Source organism: Sciurus carolinensis, chromosome 8 (genome assembly GCF_902686445.1).
Source record: "Sciurus carolinensis chromosome 8, mSciCar1.2, whole genome shotgun sequence".
Lineage (NCBI taxonomy): Eukaryota > Metazoa > Chordata > Mammalia > Rodentia > Sciuridae > Sciurus > Sciurus carolinensis.
In genome coordinates this window covers 131631674-131650288 of record NC_062220.1, presented here as the reverse complement: position 1 = coordinate 131650288, position 18615 = coordinate 131631674, and the positions used below count along the sequence as shown (strand labels likewise).

The 18615-nt window shown below is 57.3% G+C and overlaps 1 protein-coding gene across 1 annotated transcript in view; it reads right to left on the bottom strand.

Annotated features, from left to right (window-relative positions):
- Nucleotides 1-18615, bottom strand: part of Fam222a (family with sequence similarity 222 member A) — a 49870-nt gene that overhangs the window by 20279 nt on the left and 10976 nt on the right. Inside the window, exon 2 of the mRNA XM_047559861.1 lies at nucleotides 3422-3548. Within this exon, the coding sequence (XP_047415817.1) occupies nucleotides 3422-3503 (82 nt within the window). The 5' untranslated portion in view covers nucleotides 3504-3548. The remainder of the gene's footprint in view (nucleotides 1-3421; nucleotides 3549-18615) is intronic.

Here is an 18615-nt window from a genome sequence, read left to right as displayed (position 1 = left end):
AGCAATCTGATGAAATTGAGGCAAACAAATCTAGGTAAAATAACAAATCCAACCCAGAAAGCGTATTATAAAGAAATACACCCCACAACGAAGTAGAGTTCAACCAGGAATGCAAGGATGGTTTAATATGAAAAACTCTTATTACTGTCATTCATATTAATAGACTGAAGGAAAGAAACCACACATTTATTTTCATAAACACTGAAAAATCATTTGGCAAAGTTCAATGTGTGTTCTTGATTTTAATACACCTTAATTAAACAGGATGAGATGAAGACTTACTTCATTCAATAAAACACCTGCCCCAAAGTCACATTTCCTCAATGGAGAAATCTAGAAGCTACAAAGCAAGAATATCTATTACCACCATTATTTTCATTGTTCCAGGGATAGTAGCCAACTCTATGAGATAAAACTGAGAAATAAAGGAATAAAACAAAGTAGGAGGTAAAAATATCATTTGCAATGATAACTAGATAACCCAAGAGTCTAAATTGAATTATAAACAATAAAAGAATTCAGTAAGGTAGTAGGAGTTAATAGCTTTCGAAGCAACAACCTCCATTTCTGGAAGAAAACTAATCCAAAAGCTAAACTATGCAGAAGTAAACATAACCAAACACTGTGCAAGATCTAAATAAGGCAAACATTAAAATTCCTGAGGGACACAAAAGGAAGTTCAAATAAACCAAAAGGTGTAGTACATTCTTGGAGGGAAAGACGGCATTATAAAATGGACATTTCTTCCCAAATTCATCTGTAAGGGTAATGCAACACCAGCAAAATCACAAATAGGGTTTGTTTTTTCCTCAGTAAGTGGATTCCATAGTTCAGATGAGAAAATAAATACAGAAGGAGATTCAGAGGCGGGGGAACAACAAGGAGCAACAGGCTCCGCCACATATCAAAATGTATCATATACCCACTGTGAGTCTTGAAAACGCCACACTAAGCGAAAGAAGCCGGGAGCAACAGATCACACACAATCTGAGTCCACGCTTAGGGGAGTTCAGAATTGGGAAATCTGTAGAGGAAGAGGGGGCAGGCAGGGGACGAGGGGTAGCTCTCGAGGGGTAGCTCTCGATGGGCATGGGGTTTCTTCTTCTTATGAAAACATTCTCAAAAAGTGGTGCTAGTTGCACCATTTGGTGAACATACTAAAAACCACTGAGTTGTAACACTTCAAATGGGTAAATGGTATCTGAATCATATCTTAGTAAAGCTGTTCAGTTTTTCAAATGTATCATAACAATTAAAACATCACTGCAAGCTGGGGGCGGTGGTACGCACCTATAATCCCAGTGGCTGGGAGGCTAAGGCAGGAAGATCTCGAGTTCAAAGCCAGCCTCAGCAAAAGCGAGGCACTCAAGCAACTCAGTGAGACCCTGTCTCTAAATAAAATACAAAATAGGGCTGGGGAGGTGGCTCAGTGGTTGAGTGCCCCTGAGTTCAATCCCCAGGAAGCCCCCGGGGGGGGTGGGGAACCAGCATTGCACTGATATTTGAATCCACTGGGATCCATACCACACTCTTCATACTAGATAAATTACAAAATGGAGAACAGATATTTTTTAAAATACCACTAAAAAAAGATGACTTAAGAAATATGTAGATCATATATACATTTGAAAAAACTATAAGAGAGCCAGGTGTGGTGGTGCACACCTATAATTCCAGTGGCTCGGGAGGTTGAGGTAGGAGGATCGTGAGTTCAAAGCCAGCCTCAGCAAAAGTGGGGTGCTAAGCAACTCAGGGAGACCCTGTCTCTAAATAAAATACCAAATAGGGCTGGGGATGTGGCTCAGTGGATAAGTGCCTTGAGTTCAATCCCCAGTACCAAAAAACAAAACAAAACAAAACAAAACAAAACAAAAAAGAACCCATCAAACATTAAGAAAACTAGAAAAATCTTGAGGAAAATTTTCCTTTGAAAAAAAATAAATAAATAATCTCAAGTTGGGCATGGTGGTATGCATCTGTAGTCCCAGATACTCAGAAGGCTCAGGTGGGAGAGATCACTTGAGCCCACAAGTTTGAGACCTCCTCTCAAATAATAATGATTATTATTACTATTATTATATAGTTATAACAATAATTATTGTTAGTATTTTAGCCAGAGGAAGGACTTGGTAAATGTGATGCAAAATCCAGAAGCCATAAAAGGAAATACTGACAAATCTCACTTCTTGAAGAAAATTCCTCCATGGTGGAACCAAAGACAAAATGACAAGACAGAGGTCTAATTCCTTCATATGCAAATAGCTCCTACAAATCAATAAGGAAGGACAAGACAACCACGCAGTCGAAAACATGGACCAAGGAGATGGGTAGATGATTCAAAGGAAAGACAAACGGCTAGAACAGGAAAAGATCTTCAACCTCGTTCTTTACAAACTAAACTAAAACGACAATGATCCTATTTTCACTGCTCAGGTGAGACACTTGAGTTTGAGGTCATGCTGTGATGGAGACAGGGCCAGGAAACAGGCCGTCTTGCATGGTCTCTGGAGCATCCATGCATATGACAAGAAAGCAACCTTGTCTAAAGATGAACAAATACTTACAAAAAAAAAAGTAAACGCATAATGATACGTGGTAACTGATCCTAGCTCCAGGAGAGAAGCAGTAGGGAGAGGTGGGGACTGTGGCGTGCCGGAGATGAACGTTGCTTTTGAAGAGGCCATAAACAGTTCAGCTCTGACCAACAGCTGCGGTGTGGCAGCACAGGCCTATGTCACCAGATCCTCTGATGTTCTGCAGGAAGAACCCTGGAAATCCAGGTCTTTATGCAAATCTCCCTGATGTGAACTGTTTCCAGGTACTTCAACAAAAAATTTTAAAGCCCTGTCGTGGCTAAAAATTGTCAGAGAGTTTAATAACCTGGTGGGCAACAGTCGAGGAGGACAGACCCCTGAAGGTCACGAAGTCCAGCTCCCTAATTTGATACACCAAAAAAGCAAGACCCAGGGGAAGGACAGGCTCAAGACCAAGGACAGGCTCAGGGCCAACGAGAGACCCTGGACTGAGCTCCTGTCCAGGATGATTCTTGCTTCAATGCTGTGCTACCTTCTGTTAATGCAGGAAAATGAGGGAGAGTCAGACATGCTGGGTGGTGGGGTCCAGAACAAGGGTCGGGTCATGGTGCTGGCATGGGGCACAGAGGCTGCAGGGAAGGAGAGCGGGCCATGCCCAGTGGGAGCTGGCCAGACCAGGGAGTGGATGTCACCGTTGGGGGTGGGGTGGACAGCAGAGCGTGGGCACAGGCTTAGAGGCCTTTAAGACGGGGTTGGCTGGCATCATGGGGTGAGTGACATTCCTTGGCCAGGACCTGCCCTGTGACAGCCTGAAGAACAGAAAGCAAGCCCTGGTCACTCAGAGCCGGCAGAGGAAGAGGCCCAGAGGCTGGGGACAGGATACTCACACTTGCGAAGCTCCAGGCTCCTGCTCGGGCAGGCCAGGTGTTGGCCGGGAGGGTTCTGGGTCCTCTGCAGACAGGCCAGCATGGCTGAGCCGGGGCCCCCCGGGGGGTGCACTCTGCAGCAGGGTCCCTGTGGGGAGGGAGGCGAGGTGCTTGTCATTTGAGGACAACCCCAGACCCACCTCCATCACCCTCCCCAGCATCCTGCAAAACCATGGAGACTGAACGCAGACGTCATCCCTTCCCGTCGCTCGGCAAGTGAGGAGACCCAGGCCCGAGCATCTGGAAGCTCACCTAGGCCTCGCGCAGGCCTCCTGAGTGGTGGCCTCCCATCATGAAGAGGCAGATGTACCCCTGCGGGCCCCTCCTGTATCAGGCTGCCCTGCCAGCCTCAGAGGTAGGGGCAGATCCTCACCCCGTGTATCCCAAGGCAGGCTGTCCTTCTGGTTGGTGATCCCGTGTGAGCAGATCGGCCTCCGCTTATCAAGGGGAGGAAGACTCGCCCCATCTGGCCATCTCTGGAATCTACGCAGGGCTGCCCAGGAAATATACCATGGGTGCTCACTGTCCCGCTTCGCTCAAGTACGGGTCTGGTCCCTGCCGGAGATCTCGGGCTGTTGGAGGCTGATCCAACCCTGATCCACAAGAGCACTCAGCCCAGGCGCCACAGGCCACCAAGGCTGCTCTGATCCGAATCTCTGTCATGGCCTGACAGAGCCCCTCACCCCAGTGGGAAGGGAAGGGTCACCCAAGGCGGCCCTGCTTTGCCGAGCAGCTCAGATATGGCTCCCCACAGGCGCTGCAGGACACTTCAGGCCGAGGCACATTCCCAAGGGCCCGGAGCCCCTCAGGAGCAGCATCCAGACAGGCCTGTCTTCGAGGCCGCCAGGAGAGGTGGACCTTTTTCCTGCCAGGCCCTTCCATCCTGGTTCCCCTGAGGGCCACCCACACAGGCATCCTGTCCCGGGCAAGGTCCCAAGCAGCCGGGCTGGGTCACCTCTGTCTTCACGTTGGTTTGAAGAGAGAAGGGAAGGAGGGAGGGCGTGTGTGGCGGGAAGAAAGGGAAGTTATTTAATCCTAAACAGGTGCCTGCTGCCCTAAATTCTGCCGCTTTCTGCTAATAATGAAGTATTCATGAGGAAAAGGCTTTTTTCACTACTTTCTTAAGATACTAATTTCACAACAAGCTCCTTGTTACGGTGCAATTATTCCAATCTTGTATTTCCCCGAGACGGTGGCAGCCTCCCGTCTGTCCTGGCCTCTTGGTAAATGAAAGACAATCACGTAACCACCTTTCATTATGTTCTATTTTACTTTCAGCAAAGGTACCCTGAAAGAAATGATTTCCTCTGAAAGGGACTTTTATTCAGTTTCAAAACCAATTTTCTCCTATTACTGTCTCAAAAAAAAAAAAAAAGAGAGAGAGAGAGAGAGAGAGGGGGGAGGGGGTGGCTGTGGGGGGAGGGGAGGTGATCCTCCCCCCTCCCCCGATCGCCAGCCTGAAGGCGGCAGAGGCACTAAAAGCTGCAGGATCCACTTCCCGGCTTTGATTTCTGGTAATTTTAAAATATGCCATTACAATCAGGCGGAAATCACAGTTGAGAAAGGGACTGAAGTGGGCTCATCGCGGGGATGGAGTCCTTGACTGCGGCAGGCAGCGCCGCTCCCCTGGGACCTAGGACGTGAGCAGGTGGCGGGAGCAGGCCTGGCCGGGGCCGCTGCCACCCTGTCCCTTGACACAGGCCTCGAGGACATACCCGGCACGTGGGCTCTGCCCCGCCCACTCCGCCACACTCCCAGGGGCCCCTGCCCACACCAAGGTGCGCCTGCGCCTGCTCCCACCCTCCTGCAGGAGGCCCCCAGGGACAAGCGGGGCCGGCACACCCCCCCAGAGGTAAGAGGCTGGTGATGACCCATTCCAGCTCCAACAGTGACCCCCCCATCAGCTGGAGAAAGCCAGCCTGCACCCACCCCTCCCCAGATGGGGAACCCAGACCAGAGAGGGGCAGTGCCCAGCCCAGGGCACCCAGCAGCAGCAGCGGCCGGTGTGCCTGCCCTTCACCATGGGGCTCGGCTGCTGCCCGCGGTGGGCAGAGCGGGGCCGGGGAGGAAGGAAGCCCGAGAGCTGGTGTGGGAGCCCTGGGTTGGAAGCTGGGGACGTCCTCCACCCCAGCTCTTGCTGTGACCCCAGGAGGGCTACTGTCCATCTCTGGCTTGGTAAAGAAGTCCCTCCGTGGTCCCTCTGGTCCCCCAGGTCTGTTTTCTTTTTACCTCCAGCCTTTCACCAGGTGCCAGAAACTCAGTTCCTCTGCAGCCCCGGCCCCAATTCTGCACGGGCCACGCTGGGCATGCTCTGGAGCCCCTTCAGGTCCCACCGCTGCCCTTCCAGGGGCTCTGATGCTGGACGCCCAGGCGGGGCTGGGAGCCAAGAGGGGCCAGGCGACTGAGCTCAGGGGGCCAGAGAGGATTTCTGGGAGGAGATGGTGTCCAAGGTAGGGCCTCAGCTGGGCCTTTCCAGGGCCGTCCCAGTGAGGCACCTGTGGACCTGCACCCCGTTCCTGTATCATCTGCATCACCTACAAATCAGAACTTCCTCCTGGGCCTTAAAACTCCTCTCTGGCCTCGGAAGACAGCCTGACTCTCTCTGCTGGGCACTCAAGGCCCCATGGCCTGCCCATCTCATCTCTCCTGGCCTCCAGACCTGCAGAGACACGGCCCCTCTTTCCAACAGCACTGCCCCCCAGATCCGTCTTATCTAAGATCTGTCCCTCCAGGTCCTGGCTCAGCGTCCCCCCTTCTGGGTGCCCCCACCACAGTCCTAATTGCACCCCGTGGTAACTGCCAACTTTCCTGTCTGTTCCTTGCCACTGGACTATGAGTTTCTCAGTGGCAAAGACCGTGTGGGTCTCATTTTTCTCTCCCCAGTGCCTTGCAAAGAGTCATCATTTAACAAAGAGGGGTCAACTGAATGGTTCCATCAATGAACTGGTTATCTGCAGATGAAGTAACGGAGGCCCAGAGAAGCCAAGCGTCCTGCACAAGGTCACACAGCAAGCGCGGGGCAGGACTGAGTGGGCGCGTAAAGCACTCAAGATCTTTTTTGTGACCCCACTCTGGCCCCTCGCTACCCGGCCTCATCCCAGCTGCAGAAAGCCAGTCCCCCCAGAGTCGCCATGTGGATTCCTGATGCGCCCGGCTTTGCCAGGGACCATCCGGAGAGCTGCTCATTTTGAAATCCTATCTGCAAATCAGACTGTTTATAAGCTCAAGGTCTTTTGTGGCTTTAATAATAAAAAGGGGGGTGAGAGGGAGGGAGAAAAATGTCGCAAGTCTCAATGATTAGAATGCTTTGGCACCGTCCCTGACACGGGGGGCTGATAAGACGCCTTATCTCAGAGACACCGAGGAAAAGGTCCCCTCCACCAGATAACGCCCCCAGCTGTCGATATGCCCTTTCATAGCTGAGGATTTAGATAAAGGAAATGTGACAGGGGAGGGGAGAGAGGAAGAACTTCCCAAGTCCAAGGAGGAATTGAGTCTGCCGCTCGCCTTGGCAGAACAATGAGCAGGAGAGGATGTCTGTGGGCCATCTTTATTTTTATTAAAAGAACGGGGAACTGGGGCCTTTGGCCTGCCTGCTTTTTGTCATGGCTCCTGCCTGGCTGGCTGCAGGGGGTGTCCGGGAGCCCCCACACCAGTGGGAGGGGGAGGTCTGGAAATAGCAATGTGCACCTTGGTACTGATCCCAGCAGCGAGCACTTCCTGACCGTCCCCTCTGGGCCCGCCCCCGGGCACCTGGTCCCTCAGCTGGCTGCATCGCCCGGGCAGGCTCTGGGGTGCGTCTGCTTTTAGCCCCATTTCACAGATGAGGAAATGGTCACAGACGGGGAAGCAGTCGGTACAAGGTCACACGACGCTGAGGTGGCCGAGTCCCCAGTCAGACCCGGAACCTCAGCCCATGGTCGGGCAAGGCCATCATGGCAGGCAGGGGGTGCCCATCGGCCCAGCTCCAGCCCACCAGGCCGGGAGGAAGAGGAATCCGCTCGGTTTCCGTCGCAGGAGGGGCTGGAACCACAGAGGGAGGAGAAGAGAAAGGAGGGCGGGGGCTCCCAGAAGGGGATCCACTCCCCACACACCCCACCGAGCACGGGCTGAGCCTGCGCTGAGAGGAAGCTGGGCGCCATGGCCACTCCCAGAATCTCAGCGAGGGTCCCAAGTTCCAGGTCAGCCTCGGCAACTTAGTGCGGCCCTGTCTCAAAATGAAATGGAAGGACTGGGGATGTAGCTCAGTGCGAGTGTCCCTGGGTTCAGTCCCCAGCAACCCGCCTCCCAAAATACTGCGATGAGTAAGGCCAGGCCCTGCCTCCTCCACACCTGCCCCACCTGCAGGTGGCAAGCTCTTGCCAGGCATCTTTGGGGGCCCAAGCCCATGCTATGTGTTGTTGTGGCAGCTGCTAAGAATGTCCGGCCAGAAGGCCCCAGAGCAATATCCCACCAGAACCGACCCTCCATACCGAAATCTAGCCCCAGCTGAAAACGGACTTTTCCTGGTCTGTCCCTCCTGCCCCCAATTCCTGCAGGCGTGGGCGGTGGGATTCGCCCTTAGTGTGCAGATCAGCGTGTCTCCCAGTCAGGCTGGGCTGTCCAGGGGGCAGGGCAGCATGAAGCCATACTTGGGCCCTGAGGCAGGACAAGGTGGTGGCCGTCAAGGCCACAGGCTGTGCCACTTCCAGCCCTCTGCCTCCCCCTGGTCCCTGGAGCAGCCAGGCTCCACTCAAGGCCTGAGACCAGCTGTGGCTTGAGAGGAAGGTCGTGCCAGTCCCCTCCTGGTGTCCCACAGGACTAGGAGTCCAGAGAGGAGAGCCAGCCCCAGAGGGCCGGTGTCACCAGCCAGCACAGGGGTTCCCATTGACTGAGTGACCCTGAGGAAGCCACAGCACCTGAGTCTCTGTCTTCCTAACTGACCCTGGGTGGGAAGTGCGCCAGCCGACTACGCGAGGACCACCCAGCGCCTGCCACGAGAGGATGTCACCACTTGGCTTTCGGTCACGACCCAAGCGCGACAGCAGCGTGCAGTAAGGATTTTAGATGCAACTCCTTCCTTCCATCCCTCCTTCTGCCGGTGGTACCAGGGACTGAACTCAGGGGCACTCTCCCACTGAGCCACATCCCAGCCCTGTTGACTTATCATTTTGAGACGGGGTCTCAAGTTCCAGGCTGGTCTCAAACTTGTGATCCTCCTGCTGCAGCCTCCCCAGCCGCCGGGGTTACAGGCATGGGTCACCACACCTGGCTATGGTTCCTACTTTTGAGAGGCTTCAAATCTTAAGAAGAGACAGGAAGCGGGGAAACCCAGCAGCTCATAAGGGAGCTGAGTGGCCAGTGAGGACTTTTGAGTTCCCTAAAAGGTGGTCAAAGAGACATGTGCCTTAGGCCACAGGCCTCCCAGCCTGCCTGGGGAGAGGCAGGACCCCCACCCCACCTCCAGCCCCTAGCTGTCACTGATATCCCCTTCTCTTCATGCTGTCCTGGTCACCCAGCTGCCCCCAAACTCAGGGAAGGCCTGAGTGGAGTTGGGAGCCCAGGCCCAGGAAGGAGAAGGAATGCGGGATGGTGGTCAGCCCTGGCTGCGAGACCCTGCGGGAGTCACATCTCTGGTGGGTCCCCAGCACCAGCACAAAGCCTCAGAAAGCACGGGACTCTCGAAACTGCAAAGGGCCAGAAACCAGCCTGCCCAGGGCCAGAAGGAAGGGTGCAGGGTCCTCGCTCAAAAGTGGTGCACAGTCCCTTCCTCGGGCCCTCCGGGTTCCCACCATGGGAAGATCCACCCTCTACTTCCTGTCCCCTGGCTCCAACCCCTCGGGTGTCTCACTTCTCCTTTCCTCTGTCTGTCTGTCTGTCTTGCTCCCGGCCTGACCCCCTCCCTCCCCTGCCTGGCTCCTTCTCTCCCCCCTCAGCCAGTCTCTGCAAGGCAGCCAGAGCCGAAGCCCACCCCACCCCCACTCCCTCCTGCCGCTCCCTCCCCCATCCCTGTTCTGAGAGCCCCAGGCCTGCCAGGGGACCCTGTTAATAATTAAATGTTAATCTAAAAAGCAATTTGAGCTGCGGCTAGGCAGATCTGGTTAGAGATTACATTAGCATGGAGAAGGCCAGGGTAATTTTCTTTAACCCCTCTCCTGATCTCTCCAGCCGGGGAATCTTCCAGTCACAGGGGCCTGCTGATTAAACCGGCACAGGGCTTGGCTGTGGATAAGGGCCTGTGAAAAGTGATTATTTCCCACTGCTACTGGGGCCGCAGCACCGGAAGGGGATTTTTACTCTCTTTTAAGGTCGGGGTGGGGGAGCACTGTGCCCTTCAACCAGAGGCCTCATGTCCCCACAAGTACTGGGGCATCCCCCCCCAAGCCAGGGGTCTGAGAGGCGAACCTGCTCCCAGGACAGAGGTGCCAGCCCAAACATGCCTAGCTCTCACCTCCTCCTGCTCAGTCCAGACCCCCCTCCAGGCCTGCTTCTGGGCTGGGCCCTAGAGCCAGAGATGCTGGCAGTTCTGGGCCAAAGGGACAAGCAAACAACAAAGTGACAATCCTGAATCCTGGCCGGTGGCCAGGGTCCTCAGTTGGGCATCCCTCGAGGCTGAGGCTGGCTCGCAGGCCCTGGCTCAGGCAACCCCTCCCCCTTAAGAGTCCGCCTGGGCTTCAGCTGCAGCCCAGGTTCCTCAGGGCTCCTAAGACCCACAGTGCGTGTGAACGTGATAGGGTGGCCCAGTGGGTGGACGCCTGACGTACCCTCCTGACCCTTCCCACATCGGCTCCCAGGGCTGACAGCAGTGCATTGTGGGCTCCAGAAAAACTGGTCCTGAAGGACAGGCGGGCTCAGGAAGGATGGGACATGGGACTGGGGACTGGGGGGTGGGTGGCTGTCCCACAGCCCTTCAGCACCGCGGCCAGCTCCCAGCCAACCTGCCAAGAAAGGGGCGGGGCCGAGTCCAGAGCACAGCGACCTCAGGCACCATGGGAACTGGCCTGTGAGGTCATGGCAGCCTGACAAGCCCCTACTGTGTGCCAATTCTTGTGCTACATGTGGGACAGTCAGATCCTGAGGGGATAGGAGCTGGTGGAGGCAGGAAGAGTGGCAGCCACAATGGGCCCCTCCTGCCTGACCCAGGGATGCCAAGGTGGAAGGCACCACAGCTGCCTCACAGGAGGAGGACAGTGTCCTGTAACGGGCTTTGGAGCCAGATGCCCAAGTCCTATCCTTTACCTAAATCCCACCTTTATCCCTGAACGCTGGCTTTGGGCAAATTCCTCCATCTCTCCGAGCCTCAGTTTCTTTATCTGAAAAAGGGCTAATTCCTTACCATGAATTTGTACCCACACAGTGCCAGGGTCCTCATGCTGGCATTGTATATGATCACCCTCAACCGTGGGCAGGAAGGAGGAAGAAGTGACGGAGGGGGAGGAGCCAGGATGCCAGGGAAGGAAGGAAGGCGTGGGGAGACCGAGACGGCTCGGCTGCAGCAGCAGATCCAGCCTCCGGGAGGGGAGCTGAAAACACCTTATCCGGGGGGAGCCACCGGAGGCCCCCAAACTCCGGCGGAGATACCCTGCTGTGGACAAGTGCTGGTTCAGGGCAAGGAGAGACTCCGTGTGGGCATTGGGGACTCAATAGGAATGCTCAAAAGCCCCCTCCAGAAATCAGGGGGCAGTCACAGGCACTGGGACACCCGACTGGCCCTCTCCAACAGGCAGTTCCTAGGGAGTGGATGCGTGGACTCCTCATTCTCAAGTAACAAGCCTTGGGGAGGAAGGCCCAAATCCCAGACTCCTGCCCAGCTGTCACCTCCTAAAACACCCTTTCCCGAGAGCCAGACCCCAAGGTGGGACGTTTGGAGGGCACCCCTGCCCCACCAGGTCCTGGTCTTAGCTCTTGCATAAAAAGTGACCATCTCCATCATCACCTTCCCGAAAAGGTGGGGCAAGCTGGGAATCATAGGAAATATCCTACTGTGAGGTTACCGTGTGGGCTGGAGGGCTTGGCGGGAAGCACCCCCAACCCAGATTTTGGGGAGAGGGCCTGGAGCTTTCTGGAGGAGCAACATGTGAACACAGGCCAAAACGGAGGTGTCATCAGATAAGGTCAGGCACAAGGGGTCCCCAAAGAGGGAGCACCATGCGCCGAGGGCAGAGGAAAGACCAGGGCGGCAGGGGCTCCGTGTTCCCAGCCTCACCCCCAACCCCCCAGGCCCTGCCCACAGTTCAGGGTTAAACCAGGCAACCGGGAAGGAGGAAAGCCGATAGTAAGAGCAACGGTAAGAGCTAATTTTTATTTTTAGTGTTCCCCATGGGCTCGGCACTTTCTAGACATCGCCTCACTTAACCCACGCACGACCTGGAGAATGACAGCTGCCGCTGTACCAAGAGGACACGGAGGCCAGAAGGGGCCGTCCAGGGCCACAGGCAGCGGGGTGGAGGGCGGCAGAAAGGCCCGAGGATGCGGAGGGCTTGAGGGTCCAGACACTGAGGGGAGAGGGGAGGAATGGACCAGAGGGTCTACAGGGTGGACAGCGGCCACTAAGGGCTGGTTGTGACTTGTAGCCCAAAGCCAAGCTCAACAGATGCCTCTGGGGCTGGGACGAAAATGAATGGAGGCTTTGGACGGAGGCTCAGAAGAACTCAATGACAGGGCCCGGCCCGGCCCGCAAGCCCACCGCCTGGGAGTGGTCTCTTCCGGCTTTGTTTTTAAAACTCCGAGAGCCAAACACGCCCCCCTTGTGAACAGGACAGTCCCCAGCTCTCGACCTCGCTGCGGTCCTGCGGGGGTGTCTCTGACCGGGTCGCGTGCGACGCCCACCACGGTTTGTGAAGTGCTGAGAGCGGAGGCCGGGCCGCCTGGGTGCAGGCCACTCCACGGCGGCCCCTGTGTGGCTGCTCGTCTCCGGGAGTTTCATTCTCTTCTCCCCAACAAACACGCACCCCTTGTGTTCTCTTCATCTGTTAGAACGCTTCAAAACCTCTGACCACCTGACTTGGGAGGCTGGTGCTCATGGTAAATTCACCGATGTGACAGGGAACAGCTGCTGGGGAGGGGGGGACCTTGGGAGGAGAGGGGACACAAGTCCCGGAAGCTTTGAAACCCAGGAGCAACAGGAAGCGGTGAGCGTTCTGGGGAGCCCATCTCTGGGCAGGTCCTGGTAGCAGCTCTTTCTGTAACAGACCCCTGCAGTCCATGAGCCCTGTGGCCCCGGCTCCACGGCACTCTCCACCCCCAGGGCGGGGCTCAGCCTTCCCTGTGTATCTCACGTCCCTCCCCACTCGAAACTCCCCTCTGGCCTTGTAACAATCTTCTCAGAGGCCCCATGGGAACCCCTTCCCCAACCCCCTTCCCGCACTGCCTTACAGTCTGGCTAACTGCTCAGCCTCACCGGGTCTTCTGATCCTCTAAAAGGACAACTTTGGTCCCACCCCAGGGCCTTTGCATCTCTGTTTGTCTCGATGCCAGTGCTGGTCAATGAAAGTATGCAGTAAGAGGTACCCAATATGTAAATTTTTAGCAGAGAAGTGAATTTAATAATGTCTCTTATTTAACCCAATAGGTCCAAATTAGTGTCACCTCAAGAAGTCATTGTGAGACACTCTGTGTTCTTCTTTTCATACTAAATCTCCGAAATCCAGGCTGGATGGTAAACCCTCAGGGGACCTCAGTTCAGCCTGGCCTCCCTGCACGAGCTCAGTAACCACCTGTGGCCAAGGTGTGGCAGTGCTGCCCACTGCCTATCACCCCCACCCTCAGCTCCATCTCCTCATTCATGCCTCATCTCAAACATCACCTCCTCCAGGAGGTTCTCCTTTTTTTGGGACACAATATCTTTGCTTTATTTTTATGTGGTGCTGAGGATCGAACCCAGGGCTTCAAGCGTGCTAGGTGAGCACTCTGCCACTGAGCCGCAACCCCAACCCTCAAGAGGTCCCCCGACCACCCTGTGCCCAGTCATTATCCCATCGCCATTGTGGCTCCTTCACTCTCATTACCAACTCCTCGGTTATTTTACGGATGAGTGTCGTCTGTCTCCTCCACCAGAGCAGTCTCTGCTGAATCTGCGAGTGGGGTGCACAGTAAGTGCTCAGGGTGGGCAGGCGGGAGGCACTGGGGTGAGAGTGGAGGCAGCAGGCCTGGGGAGACCCCATCTGCCCACCTCACCCCGAATTCCACTCTGGGCATTCAGAGGCGGAGGCGGAGAGCACGTGCATGTGCTCACGTGGGGGACGCACATGTACACACGCGTGCACGCACATGCACACACACACAGCTCCTCTGTCCATCCCCCCACCTCTGGAAAGCAGGCTGGAAGATGGGCCTCCTTTCAAAATCAGAAAAACGGCTGTGCCAGCACAAAGCCGAGATTGAATCAGCGACAGCCCGACTGCCTGGTGCCGGTTACCAACGACCTGACGTGGAAGAGACGGGATCAGGTGTGCGCAGAACGACGGCTGCTCGGCAGCTCAGGGCCGGGCGACGGGCTGCTGGGCAGGTGGCTCCCCGAGTCCTCTCCAGGACAGGCTGCACTGAGCCCAGGCCTGGCCCTGCCGGCGGGTCACCCACGCAAGGTGAAACCAGACGCTGCCCGCACCCCCAGCACCTGGCAGAACGTCCCCAACGTGAAATCAAGCTCGTACTTCTGAACACTAAAAGGTGAACACTACTTTTGTAACGGGAAGGAAAAGAATCTCCTCCCTGGCACTCGCCCCGCCCGGCTCCCAGCCTCTCCCAGAACCTCAGAAGGGGGGCGGAGGGGCCACCCCACGGTGCCTCGGACCGTCCCTCCCGAGCGTCGCGTCTCACCTTGTGTGACTGCCACCATAGCCCCGTGTGAGGAGCTGGGTCTCGGGCCGGCACCCGGGAGAGGCTCCAGGAATCCCAGGTGAACACGGGGAAGGGTCGGGGCCTTCACGGCCTGCTGCCCCTGGCATGGCCCGGGCTCACGGTCCTCCCCAGTCACCTAATGTGGCTCCTGGTGGCTCCACTTCGCTGACACACTGCCCCCGTCACTCTGGGAACCCCAGGCCCTACAGGACTGAGGGTGCCCATCCAGTGGGCAGCAGGCAGGGCTGCCAGTGAGTGGCAAGCGCCTCTTCTTAGGCCCACAGTCACCCGCCGGGGGCACAGGTGGGGAGGTGGTGCGCACCCCAGCGCTAGGCTGTGGTGGAGGCTTAGGGCCCAGAGGCTCTGGGGGAGGGAAAGGGCCCCCGCTGCCTCAGCACCCGGGGCACTGGGCCCATTACCTGGCATGCAGTCCATCCGGGCCTCCTGTCCTCTTGGTGGGGCAGGGGCTCAGGGAGGAGAGAAAAGGGGCTTGTCCCTGGCCACCCCGTGGGGTCTGGATGTGAACTCTAAAGCCATGCGTGGCCATGCTGAGGGTGGGCTGGGTTCCAACTGGGCATCGGCCCACAGGACAGGGGTGGCCCCTCCTGGGGTGGACGCTGGGACCCCTGGCCACTGTCCTGCTCTGAGTGGCTGCGGATATGACTCCAGGCCAGAAGGCTGATGCCAGAGGGGCCACCCAGAGGCCACCACCACCACCACACAGCCGACGGGTCTCACTCGAGCCCCACGAGGGACTGTCCCCTGCGGTCCCCACAGGCAGCTCTAGGAAGGGGCACAGTGTGACCCCAGAACCGAGTTCAACCCCAGCGCCACCGCCCTGGCAGGGCTGGCAGGGAGTCAGAGGTCCTCGGGGCCTTGGTCTCACCGTCTGGAAAGTGCACAGGGACCCTCGCGTCCCTCGGGGCCGCAGAGGGGACTAGGCCAGAGCAGACGTGTGCAGAGCGGGGTGCCTGCACGTCACCGGCCCAGGCCACGGGGGACAGTGCGGGCTGAGAGGGGGAGGGGTGTGCCCGTCACACAGGGCAAGGGGAAGCGGCCCACCCTCGAGTTCCCGGACTAAACCACACTCACTGCCGCAGACTGTTCTTCAACCCCCAGGGACAAGGCCCCGAAGGGGCTCAGGTAAGAGTAGGGAGAGTCTCTGGTGGGCACACTCACCAAACCCCAGGGAGCCCCTGAGCATGCCAGGCTGTGGGGTCCAGAGCAGACTCAGACACGAAGGGATGCCAGGTACCCAGCCAGCCAGCCACCCCAACCCTGGCCAGACGGAGCTGCGTGGGGCCCAAGGAGAGGGCTGCCCCAGGCCAGGCGGTTTCTGGACAGGGGAGCACCTGAGCCCTCTTTGGAGTACTCCTGTGCCTGGAACAGAGCTGAAAGGCACCCAGCAGGGCAGGAGGCCAGCTCTCCTGCTTGCCCGCTGTGCAGTGCTGGGCAGGCCCACTAACCTCTCTGGGCTCCAGCCTCTCCACCCGTACAAAGGGGTTCGTAATAGACCTACCTCACAGCGCGGTGCGGAGGAGCCCTGGCACACACTGAATTTTATGTTCAATAGAAAAAGAGCAAAGAAAGGCCATGGCTCTGAGGTGGAGCGTCCGCCTCGCACACACTAGGCCCTCGCTCCTTCCCCAGCCCTGCAGGAAAAGACACCGGCAGCTGGTGGCCCCAGGCAGTGTCCAGTCAGGTCACGGGGCTTGCTCCCAGGTGGAGCGTGGTCCAGGTGGGTGCCAGACCTGGGACAGGATGGCAGCGGGGCCTCCCAGCCGGGCTGGGGCACCCGCCAGCTCGAGCGTGCCTGCGCGTCTGTGTGTGTTGCTGCGGCGGCTTCTATGCAAACATGTTAATTTGTTTTCATTTTGTGTTTTTTTTCCCTCGCAGGATAATTGGGTGAGTTTGAAGTCTTGGCGAGGCTGCTGATTATAGCTATTTGGGTGGTGCCCTCGCGGGGCTGGGCCCTGCCTCCCACCTCAGGCAGGGAGGGCGCGGCTGGGGGTGTCAGGAGGGGTTCCGGGGGGGGTGGGGTGCGAGTGGCCGGGGACAGGGAAGACGGGCCATCCTGGGAACCCCCGAAATGCCCTCACCCAAGCCCCACCGCAGCCCGGGAGAGCCCGGGAGAGCCTGCCCACACACATCTTTTCTTTGCCCTGTTTGCTGCATTAAAAAAAAAAAAAAAAAGTGAAGTGGTTGCCAATGTTAAAAAGAAAAAACCGACAAAACTAAAAATCTACCCAGATTCTCATCGCTTGATCTCTTGAGAGAAGAAAACTGGCATCTCTGAAAGCGTAGAGGCCACGTTTCCTTAGGCCGGGGGCACTTGCTGGGCCCGGGGACCCCTGAGGTCCCCCTGGAAGGTGCAGCTCGGACTCCAGGGGTCAGCCAGCCCAGGCGGCCTCAGGCTCCGCCCTCAGGAGCGGAGGAAGCTCCGGCCCGTCTGTCTGAGCGTCCCTCTCATCTGCTGCAGGAGCCCCGAGGGGCTGCACAAGGGTCAGAGCACAGGTGTCCTCCACCTGACCCCCTCTTGGACCTACGGCCTCGCCCCTGACCTGTCTGTGTCTGCTTCTGCTGGCTGGGGACCAGGTCTGCTCACATCTTTGTTTGGACTTTGTTGAAGGCCTACTGTGCGCCACGCCGTGCACAAAGACCTCAGTGTCTAACGTCGACTACTGCCCCTTACCATCAGGGTCAGTGGAGCGCCGGGCCCCGGGCCGGCACACAGTAGGCCCACAGGTGAGTGGCCGCCTGAAGCTCCTCTCACAGCCAGTCCCTCAAACAAGGGGGCAATACACAAGAGCAGGAAGTGGTGGAGAGATGACAGGTTCCTGGATGGTCCCCTGGGGGTGGGGGCAAACCTCTGCAGAGGGCTCCGGCTTCCCGGTCACACGGGGTGGCAGCTGGCAGCACCCCTGCCCCCACGGAGAGTCACACAAAGGGGCCTCTATTCCTGCTGTGTGCATTTGTCCCCGCGGGCCGGGCCACACCACCCGCTCCCCACTCTGCTGCTGCCCAGCCTGGCCAGAGCCTACACAAAGGCCAGTGTGTCCTTGCTGGGCCAGGCTGGCCTCAGAAGACCCTGTCCACAGAGAGTGTGCGTGTGCAGAAGGCCTCACACCCCGGTGAGCAAGGCAGGACAGACTTCAGGGTGCCAAACCCAGGTGTGCATCTGCCTCCAGCTTCGCCTGCTAGCTGTGTACCCTTGGGTCAGTTTGGACCTTGGTTTCCTCATCTGTTCAATGGGGACCATGACAGCAATGTGGCCATCCTTCTGGACTGTCAGAGGGTTCGAAGAGGCGGTGAGGGGCTTGGTGTGCAAAGGGACGGCAGGCCAGAACCCCTGGGGACTGACCAGCCATGTCTCAGCATCTCCTTCCTGTGGGCCTCGTCTCCTGGGGAGGGAAGAGGACAGCACCCCTCTCCAGATCCCCTACCCCCACCCTCCACCCAGCAAGGGCCATTCACGTTTGTTGGTGCTGACCCTGAGGCCGGGCTCTGGGGTCTCTTCTGCCCCAGGCCATCTCCAGGCAGTGGGACTGTGTGCTGGGGTTTGTAGCTCCATCATCCCCCCTTAACCCCGCAGCTACCCTGGGACAACGGTTATGGGCTCGCACGCCCTGCAGCTCAGAGGGACGGCTTGCCCTCAAAGAGTTGATGCAGCCACGGCCATGAGGACAACCTCCTGATGCTCCCAGGCCCCAGCTGGGGCCTGACACCCGCTGTCACCCCCAACACACAGGTGGAAAAACCACAGCCCCGTTGGAAGGTGGCAGGGGCCGGGTGTGAGCGAGGCAGCAACAAACCCGAGGGTCACGCTGGGCGCTGGGAAGCCAGGTGCGGCCGACTCTGAGCCCCTCTCTTCCATGTGAGCAGCTTACAAACTCTTGCCCAAAATTTTTTTGTTTTTCAGCTGTTCTAGGTTCTGGGGGCCACGCAGCCTGCAGAGCACGGGGTAAGGAGGCCCAGGCTGCCCGCTCGGCCCACCTCCCTGGCTGACCCCCGGGAGCCCCCCCTCCCACCACACAAAGTCCCCCTCCCTCCCTCCCGCCTGCTGGGGCGGCCAAGTGCGCAGCGGAGTATGGAGCCGCTGAGCCTGCCGCACCATCCGGGCGCCCGGGAACACTGCGGAGTTTCCCTTTCATGTTTATAGCAATTGTATGAAAATGTGCAACATGGCGCACCAGCTGACAAATGAGACGAAACAGACAGGATTCCGGGCCGGCTCTTTTCCGGGCCTGATTGGCATTAATTGTGAGCGTTTACAAAGCAGAGCTCGGAGCCTGACACTTGCTTCAAGCGAACGTTTCCTTCTAATAGTTTTAATGATT